The sequence below is a fragment of the Symphodus melops genome, assembly GCF_947650265.1.
Source record: "Symphodus melops genome assembly, chromosome: 9".
NCBI classification, from domain to species: Eukaryota; Metazoa; Chordata; class Actinopteri; order Labriformes; family Labridae; genus Symphodus; species Symphodus melops.
The window spans coordinates 519611-538921 of record NC_136699.1 but is presented as its reverse complement, the minus strand read 5'-3'; the positions used below and the strand labels follow the sequence as shown (position 1 = coordinate 538921).

General features: G+C 44.7%; 2 protein-coding genes across 3 annotated transcripts in view; one reads left to right on the top strand and one right to left on the bottom strand.

Annotated features, from left to right (window-relative positions):
- Positions 1-19311, bottom strand: part of LOC306829402 (uncharacterized protein) — a gene marked incomplete at its 3' end in the record, with an annotated part of 99290 nt that overhangs the window by 74137 nt on the left and 5842 nt on the right. The window lies entirely within an intron of this gene.
- Positions 1785-11257, top strand: pitx2 (paired-like homeodomain 2). Of its 2 annotated transcripts, XM_079352060.1 has the most exons (4): positions 1785-2231; positions 4732-4801; positions 8730-8929; positions 9739-11257. In XM_079352060.1, exons 2-4 carry the CDS (start codon positions 4756-4758, stop codon positions 10294-10296), a joined length of 804 nt encoding a protein of 267 aa, XP_079208186.1. In that variant the 5' UTR covers positions 1785-2231; positions 4732-4755; the 3' UTR covers positions 10297-11257. The 2 variants fall into 2 exon arrangements, with proteins under 2 accessions (XP_079208186.1, XP_079208185.1); XM_079352059.1 differs by lacking the exons at positions 1785-2231; positions 4732-4801 and adding an exon at positions 7685-8286.

Below are 19311 nucleotides of genomic sequence, written 5' to 3'. Positions count from 1 at the left end.
CATCACCTCTCCTCTTTAAAGTGGAGTCTGACACACACGGAGAGGCAGTGATTTAAAGTCCTCTCCAGTATGCAGGAGGAGGAAACTAAAGTTGAAAATGTCCAACTGTACAGACGCTGTGGGGGCTGATGTGCTCGTTAAGAATCAGGAGAGAGCATCAGCAGAGCAGGTCACCCCGTTTCTCACATCACAGCCCCATCACAAATTCTTTCAAGTGTCCTTCTGCGTCGCCAAAGATGACAACGGAGGATCGATAAGCGCTTGAAATGAAAAGAAGCCGCCGGTTTGCCCCCGAGGCGAAAGATTTCATAGCCGGCAGCCTTCTCTGAACTTCAGGCATTCCTCTGCACCTTTCTGCGTGAGAACGAGGAGGCTCTCCACTCGGCTTCTCTCTCTCTCTCTCTCTCTTTGTATAAGACGGTAAGAGGAGAATATAGCGGAACCATGACGCCTCTCCAGACGCAGCTCACCCTCTTTTTCCTCCGCGTGCACGCGGGGCGGGATTTAAAGAAGTGCACGGTGCAGGGTTGAGATTTCGCTCTGCTCGTTTACTCACATTTTGTCTGCGATTGTGTGTGAGCGCGCGCGCGTGTGTGTGCGTGTGGATATGTATGTACATATTATTTATTCTTCCTTTATTGGTTTGCATTTGACCAGCAGCTCTCCGTCTGCACGCGTGTTTACGCGAGTGGAAAATTAATAAAACGTGGCCTTCTCAGGGCCTCTGAAGAACAAGAAAAGGAATTTATGTTTTAAAAACGATCTTAATCAAAGGCTTTATAAGTCCTGCTGAAACAAACCTCCTTATAAGAAGCTGTTTAAAATGACAGTCACCCTTCCATGTCCGTAGAAGGCGGCAGAAAGCATCCAAATATAGGAGTGCAAGGATCCTGAATCTCAGACATTTGGAGGGGGGGGCACGTTTTGCTTCAGTGTCCCCCTCTCGTGCCAGGATATTCCCGTGTGGATGTGCGCATTAATTACTGCTTTAATGGGAGTATGACTAAAAATGTAAAAGAAGGATTAGGCGCGGGGCGCGCGCGGCCTACGTCCGGTCTGCTCGCCTCACTTAAGATGCGAATGGAAAAAAAATCAGTCTGTATCTAACGAAACGGATCTATAAAGAACATTTGCATCCGAGCCAGCTGTTCACTTCATCTGCACATAAATCCGCAACACGATACGGCTTTGTCTGACCCTGGAGGAGACTAATGCATCTATTTAAATCCTCTCTGTGTTTCCCATCCATCCCTGAATATTCAAAATGTGGACTTTTTAAAATATGTTGAAGCATCATTTCAATCAGAGCGCACACTGGTCAAATGATACGCTTCATTAGGCGTCAATTATGCCACAATGTGATGACATAATGAGGCTGGCCCCTGTAAAATGTTTCTGTAAATTAACGGCAGGTTCAGTGTCTGTGGCTCACTTTGGATAATGGGCAGTTCAGCTGCTGCAGGTTTGGTTTAGGCAAATTTAATCGTTCTATGTTTTGCATGCCTGCACATCCAACGTTGGATCCGTTGGCTGTAGCAGTGTACAGTAGAAGTGCAGAGGCGGGCCAAGAGGACGAGCACTGTTTGGTTTCTCTTCACGTGCTCGCGCTTTTTAAAGATGTCCTCCTGATTTTTTTTTTGGTCTTTCTTTGATTGTTGTTGAAAGTTGAGAGCCTCGAAGTTCGCCCTCTGCTTCAGACTTCACAGGCATATATACACAAACACACCCCTTTAAGAGCACACACACGCGCGCGCACACACACAGACGCGCGCGCGCGCGCTCAGGGTCCCTCTATGAGCTCAAAAGACGGAGAAAAAAAATGCGCCACTCTTGGAGCGTCTTTGAAGGGGGGAAAAGTTGAGGAAGACAGAAGAGGACGAACCAAGGGGAGACTCGGATGAACGCGCCTCCTTCGCTCCTTCTCCGCACACCGTCAATAGATGCTTATTTATGCGCATTCATGAAAGTCACCTAAAAGGTAGCTCTGCGCCTCCTGCCTTGTTTTGGGAGGATAACGTAGCCGGGGGAGCTACATCCAAGAAACGCTGCACATTTCCGGACAGAAGCTTGAACTTTCAGCGTTACCCGGACTTTGAAGTTTCCACGAATTGTCCCGTGAACACATCTGCTGGGGTCCGAGTGGGATTTTATCTCTTCGCTGCAGAAAGAAGAAAAAAAAAATAAAACGCCGACGGCTTGGAAAAATCAAACCCCACCGGTGTCAACAACTGGTAAGTGCAGCAGAGGAGCAGAGGCGCTCCACGCACACAATCAAAGTGAGATGTGAGTTCATGCGAGAGGAGGAATTTGTTCCACCTTGTGTTTTATGTTTTTCTGGCTGCGTGGTGCGTTCAAAGCCGTGGCTGTAACATAAAGGAGCGTGGAGTGATGTGAGGGCAGGGTTCGCCTCACAGGTCGGCGGAGCAGGAGGATGATGATGATGGTGATGCAGCCTTTCGTTAGCGGTGATGGAGCTGAAAACAGGCAGAATCATCCAAACACTGAAGAATCTGAAATGTGACACATCGGGGGGATTTTACAGTTTTATCCACGCAGCTTGTCAGCTTTATTTTTGCCTTTAAATGACGTCTTTCAGCTTTAAATTCAACACGTTAGAATAAAAGCATCCAAGTGATGGCAAATTTTAAGATCTTAACTTAAAATAATAATAAAATGTTCTACCACCCAAAATTTAAAAAAGACAACCGAGGTAATAAACACTGAGTGACGTGACTTCAACCCTGCATCCTGCGTAATTCAATAAGAGAAAAACAAATCTGTACATTAAAAAAAAAGAAGAAGAAGAAGAAGAGGCGAGGTTCACGGTCTCGCGCCTTTAAAGAATACAGGAGCATATGGTGGAGGTAAAGGCTGCAGTCTCGTGCTCTACTGTGTTAATTTCACAAGTAAAGCCGGCGTGAGGCCGCTGCCAGCTTTCTGTCTGCACCGGGCCTCGTGCCACGTGAGTCACCGTCTCGCGTCAACTGTTGGTGGTGAACGCGCGCGAGGCGTCCGTGCAGTGACGAAGACTGGATGAACGGGATGTACATCACTAATAACACGAATCAGTCAAATCAATTCATTTTTCAAACCGCTTCTATCGAGTCCACATTAAACAAGTTCAAAAAATATGATTACAAATTAAATTATTTTTTTAATGACCACCAAAACACCAGCACAACATAATCACAAACTAATCTTATAATTATTTTAATTATTATTATTATTACAAGAAATATTTATTTATAATACTCAGCGTGTGTAACGGGTTTATTCATTTAAATTAAAGGTACACTTGTTTTGTTTTGTTTTTAAAACCAAAAAAACCGAAAAGGGTCAACACATATTTTTAGGCTAAAACTTATTTTCATTTATTATTCACACATGATGTATTTTTTTCATCAGGCATTTTTCCAACACATTTTTTTTCCACAGATCGAAAAACATTTTCACTAAAAAATATTCACAATTAAATAAACTCATGTAAAATCCTGTGTGTTGATATCTGACAGGATAAAACAGAGTGAAGAGCATCACGAGGAGCGGGAAACATTTCAGAGGCCCCGTGGAGCAGACAGTTGAAATATTGCCCCAAATATTGCCCCAAATATTGCCCCCCCTCCCCCCTCATTAAATCTGACTGATTAGATAACACGGGGCCGCGTGCAATAACCTCCCACCTTACAGCATGACCCCCCCACTTTTTCATTTTGCTGTGTGGGTGCAGGGGAGGGAGGGGGGAGAGAAAGGTTGTGCAGGTACATGGCGGAAAACTTAACCTTCAATATATGTGCATGTTTGAAAAGACAGAAGAAGAGAAAGGCTCGCGCATGATGTTCGAGCATGTCGAAGGGAGGAAGTGAGGGAAAATGCTTAACAGCATGACTGCATGCAAATTCCCCCCGACTTGAATTATCATAAGCAAACAGTGTGAGCCTGGACTAATAAAAGCCCATCTGTGTAACTTCATATCGAGGTAGTCGAAGGGCTGCGATAATGAATTTTGTAATATCCCACCGACAGACATCTCAATCAGAGTCTAATCCCGTGATTTTACCCACGGAATCACTGCAACTCCTCACTGCTGCAGACTGCTGCACAACACCAGGACCGGGCCGGGCCGAGCCGAGCCGAGCCAGACACACACACACACACACAAACACACACTCATCAAAATAGAAGAAAACATGACGTGCATACGTGTCATTTTTAAAAACGCGCATTTGTCAGAAATCAGGTGACACGTGCGTCATGTATTTTCTATATTCATTTACCTTCTCTTAAAATGCAGTTTACATTTTTAAGTCCTTTTCTGAGTCTCTTTAACATGAAACGTAAAATAAATACATTTATAAAATAAACTTATTTATTTTTGGGAGGAAAATAAATCTGTGAAGCTTCAATCAGACCCAATAAATGATTAAAGCTCGAGTCATTTCAGTGAAGCGCAGCTCACATCTCCAATTTCATTAAAGCGTTTATTCTTAATTATAGCATCATCTCTGCGCATGCGCTTTCCACGCGTTTAATGTCAAATTAAAGTTTTCACACATTAGAAAACACTTTAAGACAACGAGCGTTTCTGATTTCCTTGAATGCAGCACTTCCTGTCTGTTCCTGTTGGTCTCATGATGGACTGTGAGTAGAGTCCTGCTGAGGTCTTCACGGGGGGGGTCATTGTTTACTGCTCTGTAAGGTTCATTTACCCTCTTTTGTCTTTTTTTTTTACAGAAGCAGTTTCCTCAGATTACCAGAATGGACTCCCACTGCCGTAAACTGGCCACCACCTGCGCACAGATAGGTGAGCACGAGAGGCGCGCGAGCTCATTTAGGAGCCCACACATTTATTTGACGAGATTAGAGAAAATAACATAATATATTCATTATCTATTCAACTGAGCACAAATATAAATGCCAGTCATTATTTAAATGATCATGCACAGTCCCTTCTTTCTTATTATTTAAGAACTTTTTTTTGTAATGAATTATATTTTTAAAGGAGGCCTGAACAATAATCTAACACTTTAAATATAAGAGTTGATCCTTCATTCACCTGAGATTTAAACCAGTTTTACATCTTTAATTCCAAAAGACTAAAATGAGAGAATGTGTTGAGACAGCGAGGTGTAAACATGGCATCAGCTCGTGTCTGCAGTTTAGAAGTGGATTTCTCTGCTCTGCTTCAGAAACGTTCAGCTCGGATACCTCGGCCTCTCGAGCTGCAGCTTCATCAGGCTGTGTTAGAGAGACACCTGGCGGTCGCATGTGGGTTTGCAGAGCCATGACAGGCATCTGATACATCTCTCATTTTTACTGCATTCAGTGAGGGGATTTTTTTGTTTTTAACATTTAGAAATAACCCCTCGACACAGCAGCTGGAGACCTGTTCCCCATCAGACACAGAGAGGGGGATTTATTAATTATTCTTCAATATTGTGTGCAAACGACATCAGGTCCAGTTAGGATGTTAAATGAAGAACCAATAGCGCTCATTCTGCTTCGTTTAGCCGCCATCGACGCGCCTCAGTGACAGAGGGCAGCGTGTGAACGACCATTGATTAAGAATAAGAAGATGATAAGAAATAGACAGTGCGCACTGCTGCTGCTCTAATATATGCAGCGCTTGTTGGATTGACTCCGGGGAAAACTCAAAGTATAATGAAAGCCCATCCGTGAGCAGGAATACACTAATGGAGGAATCTGATGTCTCCTTAATCCTATGTAAAAAGCCTTGTCGTCTCCCCCCTATATTGACTGAATTGCTAATTAATGGCCCTCTATGGCGGAGGCCTATTGCGCGCAGTAATCCGCAGAGGAGAGATAAAGCATTCAGAAGGCAGAAATGAAGAGGAAAGAGATAATCCACTTCAAGTTTAGTGTGACAATAAGGCAGCAGGAAGAAAGGAGCAGCAGGGCTACACACACACACACACACACACACACACACACACACACACACATAGCACCTTCTGATGCTAATCACTGTTTTATAAAGATGACATTTTTAGTGAAGGAGGAATATTTGTAGGATATTTTCCAAAAAGATTATACAGCCGATCCGTGCTTGTGTTGTTAACCCGTCAAAGATCGTCTATTCAAGACAAGAATACTTTTATTGTGACGTAACGAGTGAACGAGCATCATCTTCACTGAATTATCCAAACAAGGTTTTACTGCTCCGTGTGTGTGTGTGTGTGTGTGTGTGTGTGTGTGTGTGTGTGTGTGTGTGTGTGTGTGTGTGTGTGTGTGTGTGTGTGTGTTGCATACACTCTATGGTTGATCTGCTGGTATTTATATATCCGGGGCTTTCACGGGATTAGCCCAGTAACTTCTTAACATCGCCAAGTCCAAATGTGCTGGCTGAGTGGGGTGTCCTGCTGGACACGTGCACATGGGAAGTGTGTGATTAAATGATGAAGACGTTGGTGAGGATGAAGGTGTTGCTTTGAAACAATTCCGTTCATACATTTGCCCTGAATATCTTCAACATTTTAAGTCTTTTTTTTTTGACATCCTAATCGCACCCATTGGCGCGCGCTTTTCCTCCCACCTGTCCATCAATCACCTGTTCCCCCTCTGACATGGCTCCACCCTCAGTCTCCCGCCCTGAACATTAAACTCGCGTTTGTTTGATTAGACGTGTTCACTTTGCCTCGACGCTTCAGAAAATCTTTGGGGAATTAAAGGTTAAAAAAAATGTGCTCAAACTCATTAAAAGTCCTTCTCCAGAAATTCTTAGGCAAATGAGAGTCTTATCAGATTAAAAAAAAACAGCAGAGGAGAGCTGCGTGAGGGGTCCAAAGGAAAAGTGCGGAGGGAGATCCATTTAAGCACCCAGAGGAAGTAATCCGCCGTCAACAAACCGAGTCTTGATTTAATGGAACCTTAACTCTGCGGAGATCAGGAGGCTCCTGTGACTGACCGGGCTGCCTGCACGGATCTTTGGGATAGTAAACCACTTAAGTTGGGTCGTGTTTTTTGGACCTAAAGATGAAAATGCATTAAAAAAAATAGTTCCTTATATTCCGATGAGCCGAGAGCATAAATTCTATTTCTCAGTGCTTGTTTTGCACTTTTTGTAATTTCACGGCCTTTTTGACTCCTCGTACTTCACCATCTTGACTTAATATGTGACAGTGTTGGTTCTGCGTGCACGCGCTGCGCAAACAGCACTGCGTGCCCCTTTTAACATACTGCACATGTCTGGCAGTTAGCGTCAGTTGACAAGTGCGCACAGACACTTTCAGAGCAGGTTGGCACATCCTTCCTTTTTTTTTATTCTTCTTCCTTGAATGTGCTTTCTTTCAGAGAGTCTGAGCTGTAGTGCGGGGCTCGTGTTTGCACTGTGCATATTTCTTTCAATACAATCCGCTCGGTGGCTCGCTTTATCCACATTGAGTCCCTGAGTAAACTGCGGTGACAGAGACTACGAGCAGGCTGCTCAGCCGGGGTATCAATAGAACGGCATCGTTTTACTGGGCCACTGGACCCATCTCATAAAATGAGGCCAAACTGTGTTATTTTCATTTTTATTTGGTCTTGGGCTGCTGCGCCACCTCAGCTCGGAGCGCCGCGGGTACACCGTGCGTCCCTTCTCTCTTTACATGCTTTTATTTGGAAGAGAAAAAAAACAAGCGCCAGTGCCGGCATAAACAAATTGGCACACATATCTCGTTTCTGCAGGCTCCGGTTGGCTGCTCCCACAGTCATATCCACATGGATGTGCCTGTCAGAGAGAATATGGGCGGGCGCAGCGCGGTGACGTGGAGAGAGGCGCAGCAGAGCAGGCAACAGCTGAAATGAAGAGAGAGCTGTGTAGTGTGTGTATGCCTCTGGATCTAATATCACCTACCTGTCCTTGTCACTCTGATAGTCAGCCGAGGTAGCCGCTGTTTACAGCCGATGCTATGGCAGCGCTCTCTGCTCTATTTTAAAGCGTTTTCCAGTCCAGGCAGAGAGAAGGAGCCGCAGGAGGAAGCGCTCAGCTGTGCGCCGTTTTTGGACAACTGAACACATTCCGCACACGGACTTTCCACCAATCCTCGCTGCGCTACAGAGGACTTTTATCTGCTTTTGACAGACAGTTGTGCGATCTGTTACCCATGAACTCTATGAGGGATCCTTTAAACATAGACCATCACCACCTCTCAGGGAATAAACTCGTCTCGACGCACCACACGGCTCTGGCGATGGCCTCCACTTTACAGCCGCTGCAGCGGACAGTGGACTCGAAACACCGGTTAGAGGTGCACACGGTGTCGGACACATCCAGCCCGGAGTCAGTCGGTAAGAACCGCGCGGGGGCAGATGTTCCCAGAAAGCGAACCCGCAGCTGTCCTCTATATGTCCAACAAAAAAAAAAAAAAAAAGAGGCTCTGATTAATTGGCGTGCTGGGACTTTTACCAACATGAAAATCGGCGATTTCAGCTGTTATTTTACGCCCAGATAATTCGTTTTGACAGCGGCTCGTGTGTGGTGAGGGAGTGAAAAGTTTCTGTGTTATGTAAATGAATGACAGCTTGTCTTGTGTCAACTGGAATTAGTTCGGTATTTGCTCATATCCTCGGCGTCAGATGAAATCAAAGGGTCAATTATAATCCCCGAAAATAAAAGGAGAGGAACATTTTAAAATCATGAAAAGCATATTTGTCTTATTTCAAATCAAATCCCTCCATCAGCAGCTCATCTGTCTGACCCCGACTCTAACCCGTTTCTCTCCTCTTGACAGAAAAAGAAAAAGTCCAGAATAAAAACGACGACTCATCGGATGACCCGTCCAAAAAGAAGCGGCAGCGGCGGCAGAGGACTCACTTCACCAGCCAACAGCTGCAGGAACTGGAGGCCACTTTCCAGAGGAACCGCTATCCGGACATGAGCACGAGGGAGGAGATAGCCGTGTGGACCAACCTCACAGAGGCCCGGGTCAGGGTGAGTCCTCCCCAGGGTGCATTCAAAAACACGTCCTGTGTTGTATTCGGGGTCAAAACTGTCCGGCTAACCGACAAATACCTTCTACCTTCACATGATTACGCACCGACGCAAACTTTACGCGCGGCTCGGACTTCCCTTAAAATAATGTTTGACACACTGTGTAGCTGCAAAACAAATAGCCAGAGCCCTGTTCAAATAAACGAGCTGGATTTCATTAGATTCAATGTGTTTATCTTTTAGGCTAAAAATAATTCTAATCCTCTGCACATAATGCAAAACAAACAGCTTCAGCTATTTTGTGTCCCTCGGCACATTCTAATCTTTTCAGTAATTGTGTCGTAAACTAGGACAGAAATTAACCCTTTATTCTCTGTAATTAGACATTATTAGGTGGTTAACAGTGGAGGCACATGTGTACATGTATTGGTGGCAGATACCAGTCGTGTTCTGCTGGCCGTGTGAAAGAGGTGCAAAGCTTGTATTTTGGTGTTGTGTGATTAAGGTCAGCGCGCAGAGGAATACACATCCTGTCCACTTCAACACGGTGCAGTGACAGCAGCACGGTGTGTATTCTGCCGAGATAAACACGGAATCAAAGCGCGGACACGAACACAGACATATTAACACCAGTTTAAATTATTAGAATTTATTGTTTAATTCTGCGTGTCCTTTAAATTCAACTTTCAATTCATAAAATAGCGTGCATCATGTCAAAATAAATAACTGTCTAGAATATGCCCTGCACGAATGTAAAAAAAAAATGGCGTACTAATGTTCTAACCTTTTTTATTGTTGCTCTGTTTTAGGTTTGGTTCAAGAACCGGAGAGCCAAGTGGAGGAAACGGGAAAGAAACCAACAAGCCGAGCTGTGTAAGAACGGCTTCGGCCCGCAGTTCAATGGACTCATGCAGCCCTACGAGGACATGTACCCCAGCTACACGTACAACAACTGGGCCGCCAAGGGCCTCACGTCGGCCTCTTTATCCACCAAAAGCTTCCCCTTCTTCAACTCCATGAATGTCAACCCCTTGTCCTCGCAGACCATGTTCTCGCCGCCCAACTCTATATCCTCCATGACGTCCAGCATGGTGCCCTCGGCGGTGACGGGCGTGCCGGGCTCCAGCCTCAACAGCCTCAATAACTTGAACAACCTCAGTAACCCGTCCCTCAACTCGGGGGTGCCCACGCCGACGTGCCCCTACGCGCCTCCGACCCCTCCTTACGTGTACAGGGACACTTGTAACTCCAGCCTGGCCAGCCTGAGACTGAAAGCCAAGCAGCACTCGAGTTTTGGATACGCTAGTGTGCAGAATCCGGCCACTAATCTGAGCGCCTGCCAGTACGCCGTGGACAGACCAGTCTAATACCGACCTGCACTGCAAAAAAAGCACCACTTTAACACGTCATTAGGGACTGCTAAAGGCGCGGAGTGTTATTTTCTCTCTGCTGGAAGTCTGCTCGGGAGATAACTGTCTTTTTTTTTCAGGCAGTTTGGGACATTTCCTGATCATCTGGCATTTTTTTTGAAGAGTGTGATTTGCATTATTTCAAAATAAAGCCACTTGTTCTATAAAAATGATCAAACGTGCCAAGAAAAAAAGTGAGATTATTCCAAAGCAGCAAGTTGTTAATTTGAGAGTAAATAGAAAATTAATGTGGAGGTCGGTGTAGAGTCGGGACGGTTTGTTGTGGTGGTCATTTTTTGCAGTGTGTGGATAATGAAAAGCAGCCGGCCACAGGAACAAGAGACTACTACAACTACTTCTTCATTTTTCAAAAAAAAAAAAAAAAAAAAAAAAAACTAAACAAGGGCACTATAGAAGACTGAACCACTGAAGCAAGCTCCACTCCAGCTCGGAGTCCAACCAAGTGAAACGGGAGATTTTTTTGGTTTCTATATTTTTTGTTGTTGCTGATGAGGGCAGGCCTGCTTCACAGTCCGAAAAAAGAAAAGCACGACCTGATTCTTCAAAGCTTGTCATGAGGGTATTTGGACTTTCTCTGGTGGATTTTGGACGTTCATTGTTGACTGAAAAAAAAAAAGGTTGTATATATATTTGACTTCTCATCTCCTGTTTCGTGGAGGCGAATGCGCTTACAGCCCTCCAGGTCCGACTGATCAACGCATGTGGAAGAAGACGACTAAAAAAAAAACCCTAAAAAGGAATCATGTTTTGCTTGCAAACAAAAAGGGAATGTAAATACTAAAACGCACCAGTTGTGTGTTTCTAACATATTATAAATTTATTATTAATGTCTGTGTGAATATCGATTTAGAATAGCAATTCTGGATTTAAAAAAAAAAAAAAAAAGAAAAAGAAAGAAGCAGCATCAACAATGTTCCTGCGACAGATTCTTTGGTTTTGCTCTGTGTATACTATTTGGTACGGAATTATGGTTTTTTTTTTCTTTTCCAACATCCAAAAAAACTATTGTGTTTTATTTAATGGAAGTAAATATATTGTTGAAAACACTCTTGTGCTGGGGGACTCTTATTGAATCTTTGTGTTAGGTGTGTAAAGTAATGACAGGCTGTCTATAGCCTTTCGATTATGTGCGCTCTAATCTATAGAGGGAAACAATGGGCCGCTCCAATACACATCGCGCGAGCGCCGAGATGCTCCGTCAGATTAACTGCTGAATACATGTCTGCTGCTCTCACAGCCTCGGCTGCTCACTCAGCCTTGAAATAACACGGGAATCCACAAACACGAGCTGGACCACACAACAGTGACATGAGTCCAATAGGATGGGATTTCATCCCAGACCTATGAGGGGGGATTATTTGGAAACGAGCCACTTGAAAATATGAATGAATTTAAGTAGTTTAAAACGTGCATTCATCCGAATATATATTTGAATCTTCAATTAGCCAAAATCAGCTGAAAATTAAATCTGATTAACTCATAAAAGTTTGTTTTTGTTAGAGGTATGTCCAATATTTTTTAAAGCTCTCCGTATTGTGCCAGACATGTGAAGCACCTTTACGCACGCGCACCTTTACCTCGGCTTTTTGTTTTCCTTTTATAACCTGCTCTGCTTCTTTTTCTTTTTGTTGCAAAGGGCATTGCTTTATATTGGGTAAATCCACCGTATCAAAACAAAGCTACGGTGTAGGGAAACTATGAATCACACATGCAGAGGTATGTGGGCCGAGAGGCGGGCTGCAGGACGAGAGAGAAGGCGGGAGACGAGAGCTGCTTCACGGCTGCAGGCAGGGAGGAGAAGCCTCCACAACACTCCGTGAACAAATGGAGAGAATTCAAGAGAAAAGAGGATTTAGAGTCTCATATTTAAACAACATTTTGACAATTATTATTATTTATTTTTTTGTCTTCCATTTAATTCCCTTCTTACAATTAGACTGAAGAATATTCTATCAAATATGGCCGCCTGCTCAAAGAGCTGATTGAAGTTGTGATGTCATGCTTAAAGAGGCTTTAGGTCATCCCTCGTGGGGATTATTATGAGGAGAAATAAATCACAGTTAGTCCCAAGTGTTGTTTTTATAAAAACTCCTCCAGAACAAAGACAAGAGAAACACATCTGATTTGGTGAGCTGACCTCCTCGACCCTCCACAATTAGATTTCCCTCATTCAAAAAAAAAAGCAACGCACGAGAGTCCTTTTGTTGCACGAGCGTCACCTTCTGATGGAGTCTGTAACGCGGGGTAATAATCAGCTGACAGGGAGGATAAGCTTCGGCTGCTGCTTTTAGGCGAATACGCAAAGTCTGCAGCCTCAATACACATCTTCACAATGAGCACGTGCGCAGAGGATGAGGAGCCGAGCTGGAGAAGAGCAAATACAGGACTACACACCTCTGGCCTCTCCTTCCTCTACAAGGTAAGAGCTCATTCAAGTGTTCATGGGACAGAAAACATTTGACTTGAAGCTGCATGTTTCCTCTTATTTTATTTTAATTTTTCTGCTGAGAAAAACAACAAAATAACTTTTTTATTTTTGCACCACGGCTGCTCAAATTCTGCTCACGTTTTGGCTGAAAGGTAAATTTAGACATGCGTCAAACCAAACCTATTTTAGAGTCTAAAAGTACACGCTTCCCAAGCACAGGCATGCATAATAACATCTGACAAACATGCATAATAAAGCATGCAGCAGAGTTCATGTTGCAACACAGATACAATTATCAATCTCGGATTTGTTTTCAAGCCAAAATCCTATTATTCATTGCATCCATTTTCGGACACATAAAACACACTGTTACATCTTAATGTGAGATTTGTTCCGCTAGATGATTAAAACTAAACCAAAAAAAAAAAAAAATCCCATGTGCAGAAACACATGCAGCACATCCACTCCGCCGGGAATTCAAACACAAAGCGAGGAAGAGCAAATATCCAAACACGAAGCGTTCCACCTCCGATCTGCATAATTAACCGGCTCCGCGCGTCGGCTTTGGACCAACCTGGAAATAATAATCCTGCATGAAATACATCAGGTGCTGTGTTTCCTAATTATACATTAATGAGGCCTGAAATTCAGTTATTGTATTTGATGAAAAAAAAACGTTTTTTATGTTTCTTGACTTCTTTGTAAAGAAAAACACAAAGTGTGAAGGAAACAGAATGTTTAGAGGGTTGGATATTCAAGCAGTTAAATTGCATGTATGCATCTAAATTAATTTGCAACAGAAGATACACTTCTGACATAAATACACAATCTACAAGAGGATAGAACTTTCTGATCTTCAGCTCCTTAAAAACAAGCATTTCTTTTCTCTTTTCAATCACAGCTGTGTTTTTGTAAGGTGTGTGTTAGTGTGAATGAAATGAGCACTGCAGATTTCAGATGTTTGAGAGCATGCATGGGGGGGGGGCGCTGATCAATAGTATATTTTAAAGTGGTCAGTGATGCAACAGGCTCAGATTAAATCACAGCAGGGCTGAAGAAAAGCAGCTTTTTGAGTTTGACTCGAGAGTGGAAGTCCAGTTTCATTTGACTGGGTAAAAAGAGAAAAGGGTCGGGATGGCCTGCAGTCTGTAGAGTAAAAAAAGAAAACATATTGATGGAAATAGATATAAACACACTTTATATATATATATATATCCACATAAACACCTTTAACATGTAAGTTCTCAAGTGTTGTGTTTCATATTTGAATTTGAGTTTCTGAAGCAGAAGAGACTCAATTCTTTGTTATATTTGAAATAAGAAACAGCACAGATACACAGGTCTCAGCACTCTGCACCATGAGGGGGGGAGGGGGGGGGGCTGTGTGTCTGGGGGAGGAGGGTGCTTGAGGGTTTAGGGGTTTGGCTCTGGACCAATGGCAGCCCAGCGGCTTCAGCTAAAGGTCACATGGTGTGACCTCACACATTCTCACCCTCACCTAAGGCCCCGGGAGAAGTTCTCCATAACAAGACAGCACGCTGTCCATCCAAGGCTGACAGTAAGGCCACATTCATCCTCCCTGGTTGGCTTTTTTATCTGCCAACACGACCAAACATTCATGGTGTAAGTCTTTAAATCAGCAACATGTTACATGTCTGCACGCTGCAGAATGAAACACACGTCTGTCTGCGTGTGTGAGACAGTCGACGTGCACTCCTTTGTTTGCATGTGCGGCCTTTGATTGCTCGGTGTGTGTGTAGCTCTCTCCGTGCGTGTGTGTGTATCCACCCCTGTGACTGTGGGGGCTCGCTGCTGTGCGGCTGGCCAGAGCGTGTGAAAGCAGATAACCAGGGAGAATTTCATGACGCACACACTTCCTGCTCTCTGAAGTTCTATTAAAAAAAAAGATGAAAACTAAACACACATCTCAGATGTTTTCTCTCCAAATCAATTTCTACACATTAAGCATGCTGAAAAAGATCAGTAGCACGGCTCTCATGGACCTTGAAATAGTGGAGGAGGGACAAGAGAGGATGGAAATGATCTGCCAGGAATCACAGCAGACATTCATTAGAATATTTCTTTGAATGCACTTCACCTGCTTGCTTGTTTTTTCACCGCTGAAACCTTGAGGTCGCTCAGCGTAGGTCGCGATCTGGAGCAGCTAAGACCAAAACTGAACATGTTCGAGGTGTTTTAAAGCTTTGTTTTTTTTGCTCTCATCGGCCTCTACTTATAATAATTCAACAAAAACCAGAAAGAAGAAAAGACACCAAACACCTAAATCAGTCCACGACGCTCAGTCGGAGCTCTCTGACCTTCTCACAGCTCTGAGAGAGTCATCCTTTAGCATCAAAGCTAACTATGCTAAACTGACTAAAGCCATCAAATGCATGCTGGCTGCATGACCAGGTCTCATTTTCAGTAAAGCTCGAGAAACCAAATGTAACTTTCTAAAATCGTGCCATGCAGAAAGACTGAGTGTAGAATAAGAAGCGTGCAGGGCGTTCTTCATGCCTCTTCATGTTCACCTGACAACTTTTAGCCGCTTCTGCAGCATCGTGTTCAGACACCTTCAGTTTACACAGTCGGCCCCAGATGGCATCTCTCAGCTCTGTTTTCTTTCAGCCTGTCATCTACTGTAACGCCTTAATTGACGTTTACCTCTGCTGGCTCGCTGTCAGACCGCCAGCGTCTGAGTCTGAGGAAAAGCCAGCTCCAACCGTTTCCCAGGCTCCAGCTTCAGTCAGAAAATTACACCCGGCACCTTCTGTTTGTTTTGGTTTGGTTCCCTTTCTTTTTTCACACGCAGGGTGAATTACAAAATGTCGTAGATGGATTGTAAAAGTGTCTCCCTCTCGTACGATCTGTGGTGGTTTGAAAGCTGCTCAGAGTCAGAGAGTCACAGATCCACCACAGAAGAGTTTCTAACCTCTGGACATGCACGACTCTTCTCCCCGACAGAAATCAAACACAGCTCTGTTAGATAAGATTGCATGTTTGAGATTGGGACGCAGTTTAGCCTAGCGGTTATGTCACTTGTGTCCTTATAGCAAAGGGCCGTGGGTTCGAGTCCGACGCTAAAAGAACCAAAAGTACAACTTAGCTTAAAGATTTCTTTAATGTGGTTTTAATCGGATTCTGCGTCGAATAATTCCAAACTTTCAAATAACGTGGAGACGATCCTGCAGCGCAGAGTGAAGAGGAAACAACTCCAAACACTTTCAGATTTGATTTAATGTTCAAACCGGTGTTTGGTTTCATGCAGTTTTAAAGATGGAGGCAAAGTCACTTCGCTCGACGCTATCCAGTGTAGCATTTACTGCTCGAGCACATTCACTGCTTAGGATTAAAGGAGCAGTCTGTAACTCAGCCCCCTAGTGTTTAAAATGAGTACTGCAGTCTAAACTCTAATCATCACAGAGAGCTGTCTCCCCCCCCTCCTCTCATACAGCTCTGCATGTGGTGGACACTGTAGCTTCAGTGTTTAGCCAGCTCTGCATGTGGTGGACACTGTAGCTTCAGTGTTTAGCCAGCTCTGCATGTAGAGACACTGTAGCTTCAGTGTTTAGCCAGCTCTGCATGTGGTGGACACTGTAGCTTCAGTGTTTAGCCAGCTCTGCATGTAGAGACACTGTAGCTTCAGTGTTTAGCCAGCTCTGCATGTAGAGACACTGTAGCTTCAGTGTTTAGCCAGCTCTGCATGTGGTGGACACTGTAGCTTCAGTGTTTAGCCAGCTCTGCATGTGGTGGACACTGTAGCTTCAGTGTTTAGCCAGCTCTGCATGGGTCTGTAAAGCTTTCTGCGTTCTAACCTCTCTCCATGTTTCATCTCCAACATTGATCCTAGTTTGAGCAGCTTTCTGCTGCTGGAGCTTATTAGAAACATGCAGAGGCTTTTTAGCTCGGGTACAATCACTTCTATCTGAAGCAGTTCCACTGCCCGCTTCCATCGCTGCAACACCTGTTCACCTGATAACTGCTCTCATATCTGGCAAACCCAGGGGCGTCCAAAACGGCCTTCAAAGCCCCGCCTACCTTCTCTGGTCCAATCAGATCCAGAGCATTCAGGAGCAGAATCTAAAGTTAGAAGGAGGACATACTGGCTGCTGCATTGTTGTCAGAGAAGCTTCAGCACAGCCTCGCTGCACAAGAGCGTGCCGCCGCCGTCTTCTCTTTAAGCAGTTACTGGAAGGATCTTTTCAGATATTCTGATGACTCTGCACTTTACTGAGCACAGGGACACGAGGCTCTCTGGACTACAGTGACGTGTTTAAGTCCACAGTGTGTCTACATTAAATGATAACACTGATGATATCTGGTGTAACAGGGATGGAGCAGGGCGGTCGGATCACACCCTCCCTGTTAATCAACAAATGTTGGACTTTGTTGTTACTGCTCAGAAACGTTCTCACAGGGACGTGTGCTGTGTTCTTACACTGTGTTCATTGTGGTTACCAGCCTGTAACACCAACACCGAGTCGCACAGTACAAGCTAGGCTAACCGTTTCCACCAGCCTCGATGCTAAGCTAACAAAGCTAGAGAGTATTGACTCCTGGTCTATTATCCACAGATTTCATCTTTAATCAGCACAGAAGCGTTGGAGCTCTGCCTCCTGTAGGAGTCATCTTAAGAGACCTCTCGCCTCTTTGTTCACGTCTGTTTGTGCCACAATAAGTCTACAGATAACCTTCATAAATACGAGACGCACACCTGGAGACGAGCAGCAGCTACCTGCTGGAAAAAGAAAAAGAAGTGCACACCTGTCGGCTCCACTCGTGCCCCTCTCCCAGCCTGCAGCCTTTTCCAACCCAACAAGAACAGACGGCGTGGAGAGCGACTTATTGGATTGGATCCCACCCAGCAGTGACTTATACGCTCAACCTATATGTCACAGATGGTGGGATTTCTGTGTGGTTGATATAGGAAATCCACTACGGAGTATTGATCTTTCTAAGATCTGCTCTCTCTGCCTGATCTCCACAGGATCTGAACATCCGCAGAGACCTGGAGTCGAGCCGCTGGAATCTCACTCTGCCTTCCACGCAGACAGTAAGAGGTAAAACTGTATATAATATTCATGCATGAATGATTCAATGAACAGAGCGGTGATTATGTTCATGCTTCTTATGTTCAGCTTTTTTTAACAGACTGTAGCTGACCCGGCTCGTTAGCTTGTTCAACACGGCTGCAGAATTCAAAGCTTCCAGTCACCTGACCTGCAGGAAGAGCTGATAGGAAAGAAGCAGCGACCCGATCAGCTCATCCAGTGACCGTCAGTATTACACTATATGGATCACAACAAGCATCGTCACCAAACTGTTTCCGTTTGTGTTTCAGTAATCAGCTCTATGAATGTGTTTCTCTCCTCCGACAGATAACAGCCGATATATCAGGATCATCGACCCCCCCCCCCCGACAATCCCATGCAAGTTTAAAGCTCCATCTTCGTTTACGTCCCTCGACACCCTCAGAACACATTTAGAAAACCTTTTCCACAGTCTGCTCGCTGATTCACACGCGTTCAGGTGGCCACTGAGGCGATAACTTCTCGTGAACATGCAGCTGGAGGAAGGCTTTCTCGTCCTTCAGTGTGTGACATCATGTGAAAGACAGTAGCTCAGGTTGTAAGAGCAGAAAACCCAAAGAAATACTGCTGAGTCATTGTTTGCTCGGAGTAGATTAAGTTGAAAACCACAACAGTGATAATCCGTTTGTGTCCAAAGAGAGCGAGCAGGGACACGACCGAGACCGATTGTTTTGGTTCGACGCATCGCCACGACAACGGAGATTTAAAGATAATGCTGAGTCATGACAGACAACTGGAAGTGGCTGAAGCTGAGGATCGTCTTTGACTGTAGGATGAAAAGCAAACAAAGGCTGGAATTTAAAAGTATTTAACGAGAGACTCGTTAAGGCCACGCCCCTAAAACACAGAGACACACCCCACCTTACTCAAGGCGCAGGGCGAGGTGCGTTGTTGTCATGGCAACAAACAACCTCTCTGCTCGACTGTCTTCCTGCAAAGCGAGTGGAAGATTCCACGCCACAGTTATTGGCGTGCACGAAGGGAGGCATCAGGTCAGCTGAGTCTCTTTTCAACGGCTCCACAAGCTTTTCCTGATTTTACATTCACTTAAGGTCGTTCTTAAAATCCTACTTTTTAATCTCTTTTTCAGATATTTTTAAATGTTTGCTGTCCGTATGCGACGCCTGCTGTCTGTTTGTGTCCCTGCAGGTCGCTGGTGGGCGGGGCTCTGACACACCTGGGCAGACATGTCCAGTCTTCACAGTGTGTGGGCTTTTTAAGATCAGGCCGCCAGCCTTTCGGATCCACCCTCAGCGTCTCTCTCTCTCTCTCTCTCCCTGTGTGTCTCCCTCTCTCTCTCTCTCCCTGTGTGTCTCCCTCTCTCTCTCTCTCCCTGTGTGTCTCCCTCTCTCTCCCTCTCTCTCCCTCTGGTGAGTCAGTCACGTCGAGCTTTGTCGTCTGCAGTGTAGAAAGCGGCCTTCCTCCAGTCTCCTT

Bases quoted from the DNA above. Each gene is read 5' to 3' on its own strand.
- pitx2 (XM_079352059.1), top strand. From the start codon at position 8,103: ATGAACTCTATGAGGGATCCTTTAAACATAGACCATCACCACCTCTCA. The intron at 8,287-8,729 runs GTAAGAACCGCG...TCCTCTTGACAG, and splicing joins ATCCAGCCCGGAGTCAGTCG to AAAAAGAAAAAGTCCAGAAT. The intron at 8,930-9,738 runs GTGAGTCCTCCC...GCTCTGTTTTAG, and splicing joins TCACAGAGGCCCGGGTCAGG to GTTTGGTTCAAGAACCGGAG.